General features: G+C 46.7%; 1 protein-coding gene across 2 annotated transcripts; it reads left to right on the plus strand.

Moving 5' to 3' along the window:
• Positions 1 to 1,587: 1,587 nt before the first annotated feature.
• Positions 1,588 to 16,756, plus strand: ccdc3a (coiled-coil domain containing 3a). 2 transcript variants are annotated; one of them, XM_029252355.1, is made up of 3 exons: positions 1,588 to 2,329; positions 5,963 to 6,137; positions 15,496 to 16,756. In XM_029252355.1, exons 1-3 carry the CDS (start codon positions 1,944 to 1,946, stop codon positions 15,730 to 15,732), a joined length of 798 nt encoding a protein of 265 aa, XP_029108188.1. In that variant the 5' UTR covers positions 1,588 to 1,943; the 3' UTR covers positions 15,733 to 16,756. The 2 variants fall into 2 exon arrangements, with proteins under 2 accessions (XP_029108188.1, XP_029108189.1); XM_029252356.1 differs by having other exon boundaries at positions 15,517 to 16,756.
• The last annotated feature ends 2,851 nt before the right edge of the window (positions 16,757 to 19,607 follow it).

Here is a 19,607-nt window from a genome sequence, read left to right on the forward strand (position 1 = left end):
TCACACGCCCTCTTGCAGCGCACAGCACTTACCACAGTAACGCTCATGGAACGAGTAAAGAAAAGAGACTTGGATGCAGACACGTGGTTCCAAACCCAAAGCGCAGTTAATTTTTCACATTCCGCTTTGTGAACAGTTTATAAGTAGCCGCAAAAAGGTTTATCCATCATTCTACAGTCTCTGGGTACGCTCGTCCCATACGGGGTCGCGGGGAACCGGAGCCTACCCGGTAACGCAGGGCGTAGGGCGGGAGGGGACAAACCCAGGACGGGACGCCAGGCAGTCGCAAGGCACCCCAAGCGGGACTCGAACCCCAGACCCACTGAAAGCAGGACCCGGTCCAACCAACTGCGCCACCTCGCCCCCCCTTAAAAATAAACAAAGCGATTTCCAATGAACTCTATGTAGTGTTACCAGCCCACACACCTTATTCACCAAGGTGACTTACACTGCTAGATACACTATTTACACTGGGTCACTCATCCATACATCAGTGGAACACACACACTATGGGCGAACCTGAACAGCATGTCTTTGGACTGTGGGAGGAAACCGGAGCACCCGGACGAAACCCACGCAGACACGGGGAGAACATGCAAACTCCACACAGACTGAGCAGGGATCGAACCTACGACCTACCACCCAGGCGCTGTGGGACAAACATTTACATCACTCCAAGTGCGTTATACCTTTATACTTTATACCTTTGTTCAGGGGGACTTGCAATACATAACAATTAAGTCCTCAAGGAAAAGAGAGATCTGAACGATGTTGCTGTCGATATATATCTGTAACTATTTCTACTTTTCTTTCGTTACACTGAGGATCTACGAGGATTTGAAGTCTGAAAACCTAATCTGACATTTATTGTTTTTTTTGTTTTTCAACGAGAACCAATAGGTGGCGATGTTGCCTTGTAAGTAAATACTTGAAAAATTCATCTGAGAGTTTTCGACTTTTGTACTTGAGAGAAAGAACAAGTTGTGATCATCATGATCGGTTTTCACACTTCATAACATAAAACGATAAACTGAGACAATCAGGGTTCATATCTTAGGAAAAGTATCAAGATAACGTATGTTCTGTAAATTACAGCAATTTTCGACTTGCTGCCCTGCACTGAGTCCACAGCACAAACGGGGGGGGGGGGGTTATGCGCATCTCTGAGCATCTCGAGCTTTAGCGGCTGAGAAGAAGCTTTGGAAAGTGCGCAACTGCATCGCTTCTTTATGCAAAGGAATGAGCATCTTGTAAAAGGGAGAAAAAGAATAAGAACAGAGCGATAATGGATAGACAGATTGAAAAAAAAAAACATGACAGAAGACACTAATATGCTACAATAAAGACACTGATACTGCATTTAGATAATATATAGAAGACTGCAAATAAGAAGAGGGGGAGAAGAGGAATAATGAGTCGGGCAGGAAAGAGGCCCCCCAGGGCGTGAGGGGGTGAGGAGGAGGTGTTCGTCCAGGTGGGCAGGTCCTCATGGGGACACATCTGATTGGCTCCCCCGGACAAACCTGGCCCACGTGCCTGATCTTCAAAGCTGGGGGAGCGGAGCAGAGCCCCCCACTGGGACTGAGGAGGTCGGAGGAGATCAGTCCCACCCTCGGAACCTCGCTAGATGATGCTCAAGTCTCACAATGGGCTGCGTCCTCGCGCTCGCCCACGTGTACGAGATCAGTGAAAGTTTCTCCGCCGAGCGGGACAGATCACCTCCTGCGGCCCAAATGATGATGGAGCGCGCGTGACTTTTCGCCCATAAACCATCATCATCACAGCGCGTGGATTCCTACAGCGCGAGCTCGGCATAAGGCCAACAGCGGCGGTCGCTTCGATAAGCAAGCGCAGAGGACTCGTATGAGATATCTGAATCTGTCCGAAGTTTGCGATCGAGCTTTCGCCCTTCGCGGCTCACGCCGGCCCGCGGCGCGCGCACGATGCTCCGCGCGCTCCTGCTCGCGCTCGGCTGCCTGTGCGCGCGGGTGCCGGTGGGCGACGGCTGCCAGCTGCCCTCCGACTGGAGGCCCCTGAGCGAGGGCTGCCGCGCCGAGCTCGCCGAGATCATCGTGTACGCGCGCGTGCTCTCCGTGCACCCGGAGCCGCACGGCGGCGCGCTCTACAACTACCTGCCGTACCGGGACGAGGGCGCCCCCCACGACCACGGCCTCTTCTACGCGGCCGAGATCGAGCTGCTGTGCGACCAGGCGTGGGGCAGCATGCTGGAGGTGCCCGCAGGGTCCCGGCTCAACCTCACGGGCCTCGGCTACTTCTCGTGCCAGTCGCACACGGTGGTGCAGAACTTCTCCTACATCTTCTTCCTCAGGTACGGGTTCCTCTGACTCATTGGTAACGATGGAGCCGGCAGGGGGCGCTGTGGTTAGGGGGCCCAGGCCCCCTGCCCTGGTTATCGGAGGAGCCGGGTTTCGGACACCTAGAGTGAAAATGCTGCATGAGTGGGCGAATCGGTGCAAGTCGCCTCGGATGATGGGCGTCGAACAAATACAGGTTGATAATTGCACGAGTTACTGTATTAAAGTGATGCCCATGAATGTGAACATCATATGTAAAATCAGCGTACAACATTTGCGACAAAGGTGTCAAAAAATACATCCATCCCTCCAAAGTCAATAACCGCTTAGCTTGAGCAGGGTCCCGGTGACCTGGAGCCTATCCCAGATACAGGGAGCGCAAGGCTGGGGGAGGTAGTAGTGCACCCTGAATGGGGTACCAGTCCATTGCCAGGGTAGCCAGTCTCTCACACACAAACACACACATTATGGGCAATTTAGAGATGCCAGTTCACCTGAACTGCATGTCTTTGGAGGAAACCGGAGCACCTAGAGGAAAGCGACATAGACGAACACAGATACGCGGAAGGAACCCACATCCTCTCGCACCACCCAGGGGCTGTGAGGCGGCAACGCTACTCTCTGCATCAGAAAATACAGGTTAACAGTAATCACTGAATTACTGTCAGCGCATATACGGTACATATATTTGTACACATACTGTACATGGACATTTACAGGTGTAAAAATGTACATTCTATTCCATGTGTATGGGGTTAAGGTGGGATCTTCATCTGAAGGGCTTGCAAGTAACAGTGAAATATAATTTAAATTTTCTTCTGTAGTTTGCCATTTCACGAACAGCAGCTACAGCCAGAAAAAAATAGTTTCTAGGCTAATAGATTAAGAAATGTCTGGAGATGACAAATTAATGCAGAAGTGTATGGCACGGCTAAGCGCGTCACAGACTGACCTCGTTTGAATTCAAATGGTGCCATTACTCCAAACGGTGCTCTTATTAACAATTATAATATTTGTGTCTATGATCAGATGGGCTCATAAAGTCACTGCTGTACATAGTGACTCATGACACCCTGCCAGTATAATATGTCTATCACCCAGGCCTCTCAAAGTGGCTCATGTTTGGGGCCTTGCTCAGAAAGACACCCCCACCCCCCCCGACATGTCCGTACCCTCTAGGCTCATTCATACCCTAAAAATATGTATCTTGTGAAGTGTATATGGCCTGCAAAAAGGAGGCCACACCCATTACCCCTCAGTTATAATAAAGGCCCATAGAGACATATGCAGAATTCAACAAATAGAGGGAAATTACCCTACATGTATAAACGCCACCCCCAGTTTACAGAGTGTAAAACACAATCAGTTGGTACCTTAATATGCTCGTACCTTTATTGTTAGGAAAAAAGACACTGAAACTGGCAGAACAGTATATACATTTACCTACATTACCTCAACAAATACAGATGTGCAAAGGGCCTCTTTGACTGAACATGGTGGTAGTAATAATAATAATAATAATGTCAGGGTGAACAGATGACAGGGAGGAGGCTGGACCCAAGCGCAGTATCGTTTATTGAAAACCGAAGGAGTAGGCTGGTTCTCGTGGTCGGGCGGATTGTCGATCGATTGGCAAACAGGGTTGGGGCGAGGATCCAATGTCGGATTCGGGGGACGATGCAAGCAGTCGTTACCAGGGAGATGTGAAGCTGGGCTAGGGGGCAAAGGGGACCAGGACATGGAACGAGGTAGGTTCAAGCGCGCAGAAAGGCCAGTTGTCTCAAGTGAGATTCCGCAACTGAGAAGTAATGGAGTGGTGCTCTTTATAGCCAGGTGCTCTAATTGAAGCCAGGTGCTTCTAGTTGAGGTGCAGGCGTGGTTGTGACAGGATGATAATAATTGTAATATCCAACCAGTAATTGGTCAGTACAAGTGCATCAAAATGTGTGAACGTGTAAACTGACACTGGGCGCTGATTGTCCTCGGCGTAGCAGACGTCCTCCAGGATGGACATGTGCCCCTGTTTACAGTCCGCCCTGAACCAGATCTCAGGCAAGTCTAAGTCGCTAGGACGCGAATGTATGTGGGAGTAGCCTAGCGATAAAACCATCTGGACCCAACTGTCCTGACGCTGCAGATAAGTAAGTGGCCATTGATGTAAATTACAGAGGGACAGTTGCTGTGGGGCTTCTGTTTGACCCAGCGGTTCTGGCCGTAGCCGTTGTGCCGCACGGGCTCCAAAACACAGATGGGCCGCGAAGCTCACGACTTGACCTGAGATTGACACGGCTTTACCAGCCAAACACTCGCAGTTTCGGTTGAGCTCCCCAGGGGTTCGGAGGTCACGTCAGACTGACGGATAGTCTTGGACCCCGGGATCGGAATGGGACGCGGCTTGACCATAATTACGCCGTTTCACCGCTGCACATGTTTCTCATTAATACTCATCACCTAATAACACCATTAATGAAAAGCGGCAGGCGTCCTTCTGTTTTTCTCCTGTGCTTCTCCTGGACGTCCTACTTCCCGCCCGACACCAGGGGTTCCGAATCTTGCCGTCATTCCCTTTGATGTCAGCTGAACTGAGCACCATGGTTCAATGCCTCCTGCGTTAATTGAGGTGCGATTCTGTTGCGAGTCTAAATACACACCTCCACGGTACACCCCCTTCCCCAGGTGGGCATCGCTATTCCCCTCAGCAAACATCTTATCTAAATCAACGACAATATGAAAGGTTCACTCCCTTGAACTTTAAACACAACCAGAAGAGTAAACGCTCTGTTTCAGTGATGAGAATCCTTAACGGTTTTGCTCACAATGATGGCAGCTGTGACGATTTAGCAAAATGTTGCCAACAGTCCTGGGCCCTTTCATGTGTTTCAAAGTGATTCATCGATTTATTTTGACATCCTTAATATTTTCAGCAAGATCCCGTTGCAGTAATGAGAACCTGTGGTGTTGTAGGGTGTACGGGGAGAAGAGTGACATTTTTAAGTTATAATCACCGCATCTTCTCTTCATCTTTAATCTTCACTTCTTGATGAGACATCATGGAAGAACCAGACTTTATTTAATCCTTGTTTGTAACTGTTGGAAGTACTTAAACATTATGGTAATGAGGTGGGTGTCCATACACTATGCAACAACAACATCATCTGAAACCGCTTGTCCCATACGGGGTCGGGGGAGCCGGAGCCTGACCCGGCAGCACAGGGCGTAAGGCCGGCGGGGGAGGGGACACACCCAGGACGGGACGCCAGTCCGTCGCAAGGCACCCCCAGCGGGACTCGAACCTCACACCCACTGGAGAGCAGGACCTGGTCAAACCCACTGTGCCACCACACCCCCCCCATACACTATAATTTCACTTAAAAAATTTGTATTGTTTATAGCAGATTGTAATGTGTAACAATATTTATTCATTATTTCACATATTTAACAAGATTTTAATTTGGGATTTTGTAAAAAAGTTATTAAAAGCTATACACATTTTGTAATAGATATTTTAAATTAGGAAAAGTCTCCAGCTGTAGAGAGAGCTTATTAAAGGATATTTACCTACGTTTGGTTGGTAACGGTGTCCATCACGGGAACGACGTGCAAGCGGACCTCGTGTTGCAGCACAACCTGTTGTGTGCTTGTTGTAGGATGGATGAAAACTACCACATCCTTCCCCATGGAGTCAACTTCCAGGATGCCATATTCCCTGACACTCTGGAGAACCGCCAGATGTTCTCCAGCCTCTTCCAGTTCTCCAACTGTTCCCACGGCCAGGCCTTGCAGACCTTCAGCCCCGACTGGGAGATCCAGGAGGACAACCGGGTAAGAATTCTGCCTGTGACAGTGTGCACCTGGAGAAGCTCAGCCAAACCAACACTTCACTGCAGTGTTGAATTTTGTATGTGTTTGGTTTACTTTTCACAGCTAGCAAACACCTGCATTTAGGGCACGTTACCAACAAAATAATCATATGAACTTTACGATCGCAAAAATGCTTGGACTTTGTGGATGCGGAGCAGTAGAACGCATAAAGCCTGAAGGGCAATACATCTCCCAATTTATGCCTTTTTTGCTCCTGAGAGATGATAGGTGCTGACATGTCTGTATGATGATTTGCATCCCTCATAGCTACGAACCTCCCTTTAGCATAAAAGCGTCATAGAAAATGTATGCTGTCTGATAAAAGAAGACATGAAGGCAGTTTGCAAGTGGTGGGGTTAATGGGGTTGAATGGTGGATGATCCCCATCCTTCTGTATGAGCAGCACCATCTCCGTGAGCTTGGAGTGATGTTGTGTGGTGTCCACAAGAGCTCCAGGCTGGTGTCAAAGGCTGGTATCCAAAGCCAAAGAAAGGACTCATCTTCTTAGTTGTTCTTCTTCTTACAGTTCCCTCCTAGGAGAAATGGTCCTGGGTTCATGTCCGTGGGTTGGTTCTACCCCTTCCAGCTATTCTCTGCTTCTTCTCTTTATGCTTACCTTCTCCTGTGAGTCTGCTTTGTTTTCCAGTGAGCCGTGAGCGGATCATGGTAGACAGTGAATCTTAAAATTCTGTCACTTCTGTTTGCAAACTAGTCACAACTCTTCTGGCTTTCCATCTGCAGTGCGTGTGAACATCAACAGAAGGTTTTTGTGGCACATTATATCTACACATTCTTGCCTTGCTGATCACTTCTGACTCATAGTTTCCCAAAGTGGAAAATTCAATGATTCAACAATCATCTTGAACTTGTATCTGAAGAATGGAGTGCAGAAACATCTGCTAAAGCGAGACATTAATGGTTCCATATAAAACAGAATTAGGGAGTCATGAAACTTCTAGTAGTTTGTGGAATGCAGTAGAGACAACATAGGCTTGCTTTGCTCACATGTCCGCTACTGATGATCACCCTGTTTCAATGCCCTGTTTAAAAAGCAAGCATCACTTATCAAACTTAGGGTTTACCACTGGTCTCAGAGAGCCAAGAAATGTTTTGTGAAGTCTCTGGAAGTTGACAGTCTGTTGAAGCTATGGACCATTTTGCTGTCTTTGAAAAAAGAGCTATATTTTGGTTATGGTACCTTTTGGAGACCATGTGATGATCACTGACCAGGCTTTGGGATTTGACCAACCTGGATTGAGGTGTGTTGCGCCCCAGAAGCAGACAGCTGAGGTTCTCTCAGGTCCAGGTCCCTCTAATCTGAGTGGAGGTGGGAACCAGCTGCTCGTCTACCAGCTGTTCCCTTCTAGAAAGTGCTCTTTCATGGCAGCCTGAGGAAGGGTGTGAGGGCTGTAATTAGGTGGAGGGGTCAGAGGTTAAACACGCTGAGGGCACAGATAGTTGTGCCCGGACAGGCAGAGGTCAGAACCACAGCTGGAGACGGACCCAGCAGAATGGAATGTGAAAAAGGGGAAATGTTTGAAACTTTTGTTTTACTCAACGGGGGGTGGGGGGTCAATAAAATGGCAGGAACATGGAAGGCCCACTGTACTGAACGGGAACGACCACAGCGGTCAGTCCTTAGTACTTATTATTTCCATGTATTGTACCTAATTAATGGTTACGGATGAACTCTTCCATGATTGTGAGATTTTGAACAAAACCAAATAATGACACACAGGAAATGAATGCCTGAGAAACGAGAGGATGGAGTGGGAGAGAGAGAAGAGGAGGGAGATGAAGACGATAATGTGTTTCCCTTGGACTTTGTGTACACACACACACACACACACGAAGGTGGTTGAAGTTCCATGACAACCACATCCTGAATTTGAGTCTTGTTTGATAGCAGTGGAAGAAAGGGAAGAGCCCACTACCACCTAACATCCGTGACACATGGACTGAATCCCAAGTGTAGGGGGGGCAGGCAGGCCCCCAGCAATGGAACCCATGTCCAGTGCATTTCCAAGGCATCTCGAGCCAAACTTCTGTTCCCATCAGTCCAACACCAGCCCTCTGTTCATGATCTGCCTTTTCAACGGCCGTGTCAAAGAGCTCCAGTGTGAACAATGTCACTCCTCCTCCTCTCCCGACTCTTCTCCCCCCGAAACGACGCCTGGGTGACTGGTCTCATTTGGAAACCTTTATCAAAACAGAGTGGTGTTTCACCACAGTGGAATTGAGTGGATATGAGCACCCTGGAGGGTAGGAAGCAAAAATGCCCGCTCCATCTTCACACTGAGTCAAAAAGCATCGTGATGAAGAACCTTTTGGTTTTAAACATAGACATGAAAGAGGAGAAAATTAATGTCATTTCCTTAACTGCATTATAAACCACTTCATTTTGTCTGATCAAAGCCACAATAAAGACAGATGAATAGATGATGAAACTCAGCCTAAGATGAACGTTGAGGATGAAATCATTTTACAAATGGCCTAGCTATTACGGTGGGATGGACATTTATGCTGTACTTTCAGATGCTTCAACATGTTTTCCATATTCGCTTTACTGTCATTTGAAACACTCATCTGGCCAGTGCGAAAAGGGCTTCAGAGGAGACTTGAAGGAGGCTGTGAAAGGTGGAAAGTTATGTGTTGTCTGTAAACACACACACACACACACACACACACGGAAAAGTTAAAACATGTAGGAGTGCAGGTGTAAAAATAAGCGAACCCCAAGTTGCATTGGTTAAACCAAGTAGGTAACTAGACTCAAGTGTGTAAATGATCAATTTATGCGTTTATTTTAAGATGTAAGATTTTGATAAGTTATATATATATATTAATACATAATTTTCAGTATAATGTCATAATAAAATGAACACTATTGCTGGATTTTTAGCCCCACATAAAAAGGTAAGACTTGAGGTTCGGTGAGGATGTGCAGAACATATCAATGTTCTGTTAATTACAATTCACAGCATCATGTCCTTTTTGCCCAAATGCAACTTGGCCAACAGGCTCCGCTTTGGTCCTGCTCGCCTGCGATAAGAGCGGAGCTTGCGCCAGGGGGAACTCTGGGTAATTTCCCACAGTTCCTCACATGAACGGAATTCAAGCACTGGTCCCGCAGGGTCAGCATCATGTGGCTGCCCGCTTCTTGACGCCGTGTGGATAATGGCCCAGCCAGAAGGGGGGCAGATCGAGTCAGACGGGGTTAGTAGTAGGTAGGTAGTCACTCCCATTAACTTGGACCTGAGCTCATTTACATCCCTTTTGACATTCTAAAAATACAGTGCAGCACAAATACCACAGCGTTCCCCTGAAAACTGTACAAAGATGCAAGAATTATGAGAAATAGGGTTCAGTTTGAAAAAAGTAGCTGGGGGTAGATGAGTGGTAGTAGTTAGGAGCCATCACCACCTGGCATCTGTACGTAATGTGGCAACAGACAGGTTTTTGGGGGGCGCTGTCAGACGTTTTCTTTATAACTTGTCATTATATGAAAAGTAACCAAACTCTGAGCCCCGCGCCCCCACCCCAGCCTTGCACCCAGTGATTCCGGGATAGAATTTTGACCCAAGAGTGATTGCATGAACGAGTAAATAAAAGTAAATGAACATAAAGTGAAACCAACTCTTCCTTTTTCTGTCTGCTGTTTTTCCCCTCCCAGTCTTTTCCTTTTGACCTTTGCTCTGCTCCGGCTTCTCCTGCGCAGCGATGGTTCTCCACGTACGCTGTGTACGCGGTCGTTTCTTTGTGCAGGAACCCAATACGGATAAGAAGGAGAGTTGTGTTAAGTATTCTGGTGCCGCTGTCGACTGAGAAATTGAGTCTGTAATCCCATTTGGTCCCTTATCCACAAGGAAAACGAGTGTGTTGAATGGTCCAGGGATGGGATGGGGGGCCGGGAGGAGATTAAACAGAAACAAAGCTCGATGACAGTAACCTCTGTTGCTTTTGGCCCTCAACTCACGAATGATGTGAGACTGTGGAATGTTTTGCTGCTCCTTAGATTTGTTTGGTCCTGGACGAGTGGTGTTACTGTACACAACCCGCACAAACACTCTGTGACATGAGCAAAAAACCCTAATTTCTCCGTCTTCACAGCCCATAAACTGATGAGGACTGAGGTGCGATGAAATGATGTCTGAGACGCAGTGATGTCACCTCATCCTTTGAAATGAATTTGGAGATGGCACAGCATTCCCTCAATTTTGGGACCGAATGAACGCTGCTATCTGAAGCACTCTGTACATACGCTAGTAGGGGTTCTGCAACACCACAGCGTAATCAGAAAACATAATAATATTTTAATGAGACTGGGTGTCTCAACATCATCTGCTGTAAACCAACATATTCTGGGAGATATGGTGATCCAAGGCAAGCGATGCTCAGCTCATCGAACCCAGCTAACTGCCAGATGTTGGATAACCTACATTAAGCAAATTAGGAGGATGACTCAGGACAGGTGTGGGAGGGGTTAAAGACAGGAAATCAAACCTCTGCAAATGAACGAGGGAAAAATAAACAGGAATTATAAAATGCGGTTAAAAAGAAGAAAAATCTTCTAGATTATGTCTGCAGTGATAGATCTCCAGGGCATTTTCTGCGGGCAGAAGAAGTAGAGGAAAAAGTCTGTATATCCATGTTGCAGACATAGATGGCGAATTACCTTTTCACTACATTTATTTGTGATCACCTGGACCATCGCGGTGAAAGGAAATGTCACAGTGGGGCAGGCCACCCCTGAGGGGTTCTTCTTCCCCAAGTCGCAGAGGGAAAATGTGTCGAGGGCACTGTGTGTCATCTACAGTGTGTAGGATACAGGGAATCGAAGTATCTTCTGCCTTTTGTCAGCTTGCTGCACAACCACAGACACCCAACATGGTCAAATGACATGGGGAGGCACACCTGAGTGGTCTGACCTTGACTAAGACCCATCTAAACACTGCGAACCACAAAAACCTGGAATGCTTCCACATACAGTACCTTGTTTTTTTGACTGGATTAGATTAAATGTCGAAGCGACAGTCGAGCCATTTGCTGACGCAGTCCCTGGAAGCAGAGCTCAGGCCAAGCTTATTGGTGCCAGGTTAGCCATTTGTGACCTGTGGTGGGTGGTAATGGCTCTTATAGTGCGCTAGCAGCCTGGCACTGCAGAGGGGAGGAGCATGGAAATGTGATATGTCAGTCACAGTCAAGTGGGCGGGGCCTGAATGTCCCCTGTCCTCCCTGGAATCCATCGTCAATTGAATCAGTCTACGGAGTTGGACATGTCTGCATTTCTCGAATGAAAACACGCCCTAAAAATCCAGATGGATGAGAAATGATCCATCTAGGGACTACATTATATTATATACCTGAACAATAATATCACTGAAAAAAAGTGGGTGAGTATGTGTATCTGGGTGAATTAATTAAAATGAAAAGTGATATCGCTGAAAAGATAGGCCGACGAAAACGAGCAGCTCGGAGAGCTTCCGAAACTGGATTAAAAGCAGAGTATAAAAGCAGAAAATAGTGAAACGACTATCTGCACTGCAGCCTCGTCCTCCCTACTCGAACCTACGGCTGTGACACTTAAGAACAGCAAGAGAAAAAGGTTTTGTGACATAAACAACATGGACCACATTAGACGGGCAGAAATAAGGAGAAAAACAGAGAGCACAAGAATGAGAGTTGGAGGTGTTGGGGACAGATTATACGATGGCGAAAAAGTCTCATAGCATGAAGGACAACTATAACCGGTACCTGAGGAAGATCAGAAGGAGAGCAGGAAGGCCGCCACCCCAAAGATATGAAAACCGCTTTGTTAGTCCTTTTGGAAGACCATGGAGAAAGGCTGATCTAGACAGGGGGACTGTGGCATCGCTGTGACCTGCAGTCTTGGAGAAATCTGACAGCACAGCTCCATCAAGAGAACAATGGTTCTATGGAGCGCGACTCTGGCTCACGTCGATCACAGGTAAGTAGGTGGTGTCGCTCTGGAGGACGGAGGATGTCAACTTCACCGCGCCAACACCTAGATTTGAGCTCACAGTAAATGCTTGTCAAATTGTCTTTTCACTTCTACTTAGGCTCTTTCCCATCCGACTACTGCAGCGATCTCCTCCAGACTTTATTTACCATTACTTCTTTGGGTATGTGCTCTTGTCGCCGGAGTCTGATGAAGACCGCATTTGATTCGTGCGTGAATACGCTGCATGGTATTTCAGAGCCTGGTTTTTGTGCAGTCAATCTCCCGTGGCCCACTAAAGAGCTCCCCAGGCAAAAGCTGCTTTACTTTTGGGGTCTGGACAAAAGGCGAGTGCATTACAGCTCGTTGCTTGAACCTTCAGAGAGGAGCTTCCTGCAAGGCCTTTGGTCATGTCTGAGGTGAGCCTGCGGTCTAAAAAGCAGCACTTAAAGCCCGAGTGTTATCATCTATGAACGCCATCTGACGCGGTAGCTGGAAACCTCCCGTCAAGGCTGATCTCTCAGCACAGCTGCATCTTTTCAGCAGCAACATTAATGATATTCCGTAAGTGTGAATATCCAATCAGCATAAGCACTCCATCACCAGGAGCGTCCAATCAGCATGAGCAGTATGTTGGCACGAATGTGACACGACCACAATTCTTCTGCCAGCTCTGGCAACACCAGCGTCAGCAGGGGAAGTGTGGGCCATGACATTCTTGTCAGGCTGTTTGGGAGCCAACGTGAACCTATAGAGTGGAGTAGGGTCAAGAGTGGCAGTAAGGTAAGATAAGTAAGGGTCCCTGTGTTGTGTCAGACCTGGGTGGTCCATCTTCTCCACTTCCTGGCTCATCCCTGCAGTCTACACACTCCGAAACTGATTGCTCTTGTCCCGGCAGAGCAGCCAGTCAGTGAATCATGAGACAGATACAGCTGTGGGTCCAGGGATCTCAATAAATGTAGTTAATTGCTCTTGCCCAAGTGCGTCAGCCCAAGACATGTTTTGAGTCAGAGCAACGTCATCCGTCAAGTGGCAGCAGACATTGCAGAGGAATGTTTTCTGTGGCTTCCTTGGGAAAGGTGGGCTCAGCTGAGAGCTATAAAGGAGCCCCATACGGACCTGAGGACATCCAGAGACCTGCCAGTTCCTTGCTTTGTGCTCCTTGCAGTGGGTATTGAAACGAGTATTTATTAGAGAAGATACAGCCTTGTTTTTCAGTGCAGGTCTACCAGAGGAGAAGAGTTCACTGAACTAAAAAAAAAGGAAGAAGAAAAGGAAAAATATATTTCTGTGTGTGTACGGTGTGTTTATCAGCGCATATGTGTGTTATTCCTTCTTGAAGATTTGTTTGCAAAGTGAATTTGCTTAGAAAAGACTCTTCGTTACCTTTAATTTAAATTGGAGAAATAAGCCACTCGCTCATGAGCCGTGAAAGGTAACTATTGCTGTCATTTGCAATGCCCATAACGCCTCTCTGCTGAGCTATTCATAAATTTGCATTAAAAAAAGAGTGTATCAAATCACACAAAGTCATTTGTAATGATATTGCCTTTCAAGAGAATCCCGTGCATTTTAACTCTTAAAGTTTTATGCTTCCTTTTCGGTTTTTCGCGCTTCCTTTGAAACTCTTTTGCTTTAGGGCTTATTATTTTAAGTGATGAAATGTGACAAGGTTCTGGGAGATGCTTGCCATAGCAAAGTCTCAACAATTCTAATTATTCCCCCCATGTCCTTTACTGCCCAAGGCTTCCAGTTCTGTTTATTGTCTCTGTGTTGATGAATTGCATCACTGCAAATTTGAGTCAGTGTGTTTTTTGTCCAGGTCTGTTTAGATTCAAGTTAATAGTAATATTTATGCACTGCGTCTTGATTTAAGATCCGCATCTTTATGTTATAGTAAGGAAAAGGGTATAGTAGCAGTGGTACAGCCCTTAATCTCTGTTTTCGAGTGATATGGGATATAATCCGTGTAGATTTTGTGTGATCACTGTACAGGTGAATGGTTCTTGCAAATGTAGTCCATTAAATTTGACTTGAGATCCTTGCTCTCCGGTATGTGGTCTGGTCACGTGTGTACAGTGCTGCTTCTTCAGCGTGATCTCACATCTGCTGAGAAGAGATCAGAGCTGGGCTGAGGGACGGTGGCCTCCCAGGGGTCCTTATAACCTGGTCATGAGAAACTCCCGCAGTCAGAGTCATTATCCACATACTCCCTCACCTCGCACGTTCTCCCAAAAGACCTTGTTAACTGTTGGCTTCGCCTTTCTGCTCGAGGGGCTTCACTGGCTGACTGCCTCACTAAGGGGCCTCGTTCTCATTTCAGTTTGGTCATTTTCCCATAACCCCATTTGTAATGTGCTGGCATGGCTGTCTTTCCCACTGAATAGAATGGCAGGTGCACCGTGCATGAAAACACCTGGGGCAGTAGGTGGCGTAGTGGTTAGAGCTGTCGATGACCCGCATTTTCAGGCTGCTGTTGAGCTCATTCAGATCACGCTCCATTAACACTACCGCTTGTATCGGGTACGTAAAAGTAATTGGGATCCCAGTGGTCTGAGCTGACCAAATCAGGAGCTGTTTGGAAAGTGTGATGCTTTGTTTCCACCACACTGCAGGGTCAGAATGGCTGGGTGCAGGGCTACCACACTGCAATGAAATAAATCGTGGCTCGTAGACACGATCGACAATTTATGTAGCTTGAAGAGACGCTTGGGATGAAACCCACATGTGGACGCGCACGCATGGATCTGAAACGGGGTTCACGTTGAGTCAGTGGCTTCAGTTACAATGGCTGGCAAACAGGTGCAGGTGCTGTAATGTACCCTGATCACTGCAGGGGTCCACCCCAACCTCGCATCATAGACAGTGAGCATTAGCTCTTTCGGCAAAGAAGCTTGGCTGGTTATAGTAATTAGTGTGCACTGGTGAGCGCTGGCCGGTTACTGTTTGGAGAGGGAATAATAATAATAATAATAATAATAATAATAATAATATTACTCTAATGTATTACTCAGATTACTTTTGGGCCAGGTGGTAAAATAGTGGTTAGAGCTCCTGCCTTTGGACCAAAAGGTTTCGGGTTTGAGCCTCATCTCCAGGTGTAGAACCCTTGTTCAAGGTACTTACCCTAAAATTACCCAGCTGTATATATGGGCAAATTATTGTAAGGTGCTTTGGAGAAGAGTGTCAGCTAAATTAATAAGTGTCAGGGTACTACTACTATTCGGAATGGTTCACCCATTTATGAAGTCGGTTAATTTGTACCGTATCAATTCAGGGTAAGCACCTCGATCAAGGGTACTGAATAATTTATGTTGTAAATACAGTGTATTAATGATCATGCCCCTGTCTCTGCATCAGCTTCTGTGCTCCTCGGTGCAGCTGGCCTTGTTTGAGGAAGAGGAGCGGGTGAGGAAGCTGCAGGAGCGCGTGACGCAGCTGGAGAGGCGGAACCAGCAGCTGAAGGAGCGCTTGCGCAAGGTGAAGCGTTCCCTGCGGCAGGCCCGTCGAAACGCCCGCCGTGGCCAGCCCCCCCGGCACCACGCCAATGCTATCCAGCAGGACGGCGCATCGCGCATTTTCCTCGCAGGGCACTGAGGGAGGAGTGACAGCAACCGGCCACGCCCCGCTGACCTCCGTGCCCCGCCCCCCTCGACCAGACTTGACCTGACGGCCGCTGGGCGGTCTCTTTTCCCCTGCCGTCCAGTCACAGAATAGCGCCTATGTTTTACTTCACCTGGCCAGTACGTTCCGCTCTGACTATTGCTTTGAATTTCTCAGTATATTCAGAAGTACAGCATGTTCCATTTTCATGTACTTTTTCTTAAACTTATAGATTAATACATCCTTAATTTTTTAAATCCTAGTATACAATGTCAAGAACCGGTTCCTCAGCCGGTCTCCCGAAGACCCTGGGATGATTCATGTTGAGGACTCGTTAATTTCGCAATCCTGCCTTCATACTGCGCTTACCCTCAACAGCAGAATGTCTGCTTCTATCTCAGAAATGTTTTGGAGCCTTGATCGTGTCCCGTTAGACGGTCGTTTAAGGTCCTTTAATCAAGACGTGATGTACGCAGACACTGCCGCTTCCTGGGTTGTTACTGACCACTGAGCGAATGAATTGTGTTAAGAATGAGCGCGTGAAGATCCACGTCGTCACCGCACCTCTGGTGAGGTGCCCACGTCCGGGGGATCATCAGGAGCTGGTTGTCATGCCAACCTCCGGCACTCACCATGGAGATGAGCGATGCATGCAAAGGAAGCACATTCAGACTGAGGATACTCAGTGAGGAGTTCAAACAGGAATTTGGGTGGTTTTCATATGTCTCTAACAGTGTAGTACTGCTAGTGCCTGGAAACTTTCCTATGGCTTTACCAAAGTCAGGACACCTCTGCATTTACCTTTTTATATCCCCTTAGAGCCAGATGATCTCAGTTCTTATCTTGGGATTCATGTTTGAGTGGGACAAAGGAGTAACAAAAATTCAGCTTTAGGGTTAGAAAAAGTGTAAGTAGAATTTTGCCAGGGCAACATCCCCTTTGGACATTAGTCAAAGCTATACTCATTAAAGTTATTCATGTAGCTGATGACTTTTTCCAAAGTGACTTACTTTAAGGTACTTACAGCAATTTATCCATTTATAAAACTAGGTTATTTTTACTTTATCAATTCAGGTTAAGTGACTGAAATGTACACTACTAGAACAGTAGGGGGCTTCAACCTACAGCTTCTAAGACTAAAGACAGCAGCTTTGACCGCTATGACCCCTGTTGGCCCTGATAATACATACACATATTTTGCTTTCATACATTGTTGTATCTCATTCAAAGTGCCCCATGTCAACATCATATGGGACATATGAGTTAAGTGGTAGATAGGGTGGCATGGTGGCACACCGAATAGTGCTGTTGTCTCACAGCAGCTGGGTGGCGTGAGAGGATGTGGGTTTGATCCCTGCTCAGTCTGTGTAGAGTTTGCATGTTTTCCTCATGTCTGTGGGGGTTCCTTTGGGTGCTCTGGTTTCCTTCCACAGTCCAAAGACATACCATTCAGTTTCACCCATAGTGTGTGAGTGAGAGTGTGTTCCACTGATGTATGGATGAGTGACCCATTGTAAGTAGTGTATCTAGCAGCGAATAAGGTGTGTGGGCTGATAACACTACATAGAGTTCATTGGAAGCTGCGTTGGAGAAAAGCATCTGCTAAATAAATGAATGTGAATAGGATTGACCTGGGTGGTTCCCCCAATCCCAGTTGTGTGCATGGGTCAAACCCTGTAAGTCATGTTGGATAAAGGCATCAGCTAAGCAGTGAATTAATAGTGCAACACATTAATAATTACTTCAAGCTGACTGAAAGCTCAGCATTTTTATCAAGCTTGGCTGTTATTCCTCTGCTGTATATTATGAGGGAACCAGATGCAAATGAGGATGAACATCGTAATGCTAATTACAAGAATAATACAATTAGCAAGCTATACTGTAGACAGAGGGCATGTGATTTCACTATGAAAGGTCTAATTGCATTAGGGTTTTTTGCATTAATTAACATGTGGACTAGTATTTTCGGTGAACTTGGCCTTGCTATGTCATTACCCACCTAGCGGAGTCAAACATGATACTTGAGGTTTGCGTTCATAGCAAGTTCTTTAAACATGGTGGCACTGCGGCTCAGTGAGTAGCACAGCTGCCTCACACCCACATGATTTACATCATCTCCCAAGCGTCATTTGAATTTCTATCTGATAGAAGTGCTGTTCAACACAGTGGTAGGGATCATTTTTAATTTTCGTCCATGACCAAGTCACACTTCATGCATCGATATGGCTTGATGTTCTTTGTGGAAGCAACAAGGCTACAACTGGGACCTCATCTGGGACTTGACATTGCAGCACCTCCAGACAGCAATACAGCAATGCAGGTTCTTTATCCATAATACCATCTAAGGATGTACTGTAAGGATCTAATGGAGTGAGTACAACACCAAATGACCCACCACACACACAGATCAACACAGCCACCAGTCAGTCCGTGATCATCTTGATCTCTGCACTCTCCTTCGTTGGGGTTGAACCTCTTGATTGTCTGTAGTGACTCATATGAGGGGGTGACGGAATACTGTACACAAAGGAGGAGCTTCATCACCCGAATTAATAATGAACCTGTGACCCGCAATAAGGACGCCACTTAGAAAGTGTCAGGACGCTTTGACAGCTCTCCGTGTTTGCAGGGCCGCCACGGTGGAGAGAATGGCATGACCCCGGGGCGCTTCTCTGAGCACTTTGTTGCTGATTATACACATTTTTGCATTTCAAACAGCGCTTGGGAATGTTCTTCCACAAATTTAATAAACTCTTAGTGTATGTGTGTGTGTGTAACAAAAAACCCGCCATCCAAGCATGTTCTGCAACCATCTCTGTTATTGACCTGTTTCCTGTTACACATTTGCTCAACGCAGAATATAGAAATCTGGGATTTCAAGAGCTACAGAAAAACATGCAGTTCTGGGAAATCTGCTCTCCAGCATGTGCATCCAGTCAGGAGGACGCAATGAAAAACACACATATCAAATAGGATGTTCCATTCTTGTAACCTTATACCTTTGACTCTCCCTGTCTCCCCGACAACGGCAGAAACATCAACAAATAGAGGATTGGAACCTCAAGCCGAGGTACTCCGTACCTCTACAGTAAGGTTTTGATTGGAGTTAAGTCACGTCTGCATTGGCAGGCCGACCGGTCACCTGCTTGAACCTGACCCATCCCCAGGTCCCGAAAGCATACCAAACTGGCCCCCTGTGACCTGGTCTCTGTGTTTCTCCTACTTCGCTGCAGAGGAATGAATCCTGGCATGCTCAGGATTGGTCCTGTGGAAAAGGGCTGGAGCCTCCTGTCCAGATGAGCAGACACAAAATAGTACAACACATTTGTGAGCCTGTACCTGTGCTTTACCCTGGGGGCTACACCACTTACTCTCTCTCTTCTCACAACAGAGGTTCATTGGGAGGCTTTTGTGATAGGAGTAGACCATTATATAGCACCAACACTCTCCACCCTACGGTATGTCAGCATAGCAGCTGTATGATAAAGGAGTACAGAAATATTACTTTTAATGAGTACAGCCACACAGACCCACATTGTCATAGAGGAATGTCTGTACAGTGATAAAAATATATATTAAAAAAAAACACTGTGAGCACATAAAGCCTTCAGACTCATCTCCCTACTTAACATCAGGTGTCCTTGCACTTATATAAGTGTCCACTGGCCTCTGAGAACCCATCTCTTTACGTCACCTAGGGACTGTCCACCACCTAGTTTACTGTGCCGCTCAGTGACGGTTTACAACAATTATATCTCAATCATACATTGTAGGGCAACAGTTTTTAGATATATCCCTATGCCACGCTACATACAAACACCCATTCCATAATGAAATTATATGAAATTGAAGGCTCAGCCCAATATTTC

Source organism: Scleropages formosus, chromosome 5 (genome assembly GCF_900964775.1).
Source record: "Scleropages formosus chromosome 5, fSclFor1.1, whole genome shotgun sequence".
In the NCBI taxonomy this organism is placed as follows: domain Eukaryota; kingdom Metazoa; phylum Chordata; class Actinopteri; order Osteoglossiformes; family Osteoglossidae; genus Scleropages; species Scleropages formosus.

Coding starts and splice junctions, on each gene's coding strand:
- ccdc3a (XM_029252355.1), top strand. CDS start 1,944: ATGCTCCGCGCGCTCCTGCTCGCGCTCGGCTGCCTGTGCGCGCGGGTG. Junction 2,330..5,962: donor TCCTACATCTTCTTCCTCAG/GTACGGGTTCCT, acceptor TGCTTGTTGTAG/GATGGATGAAAACTACCACA. Junction 6,138..15,495: donor AGATCCAGGAGGACAACCGG/GTAAGAATTCTG, acceptor TCTCTGCATCAG/CTTCTGTGCTCCTCGGTGCA.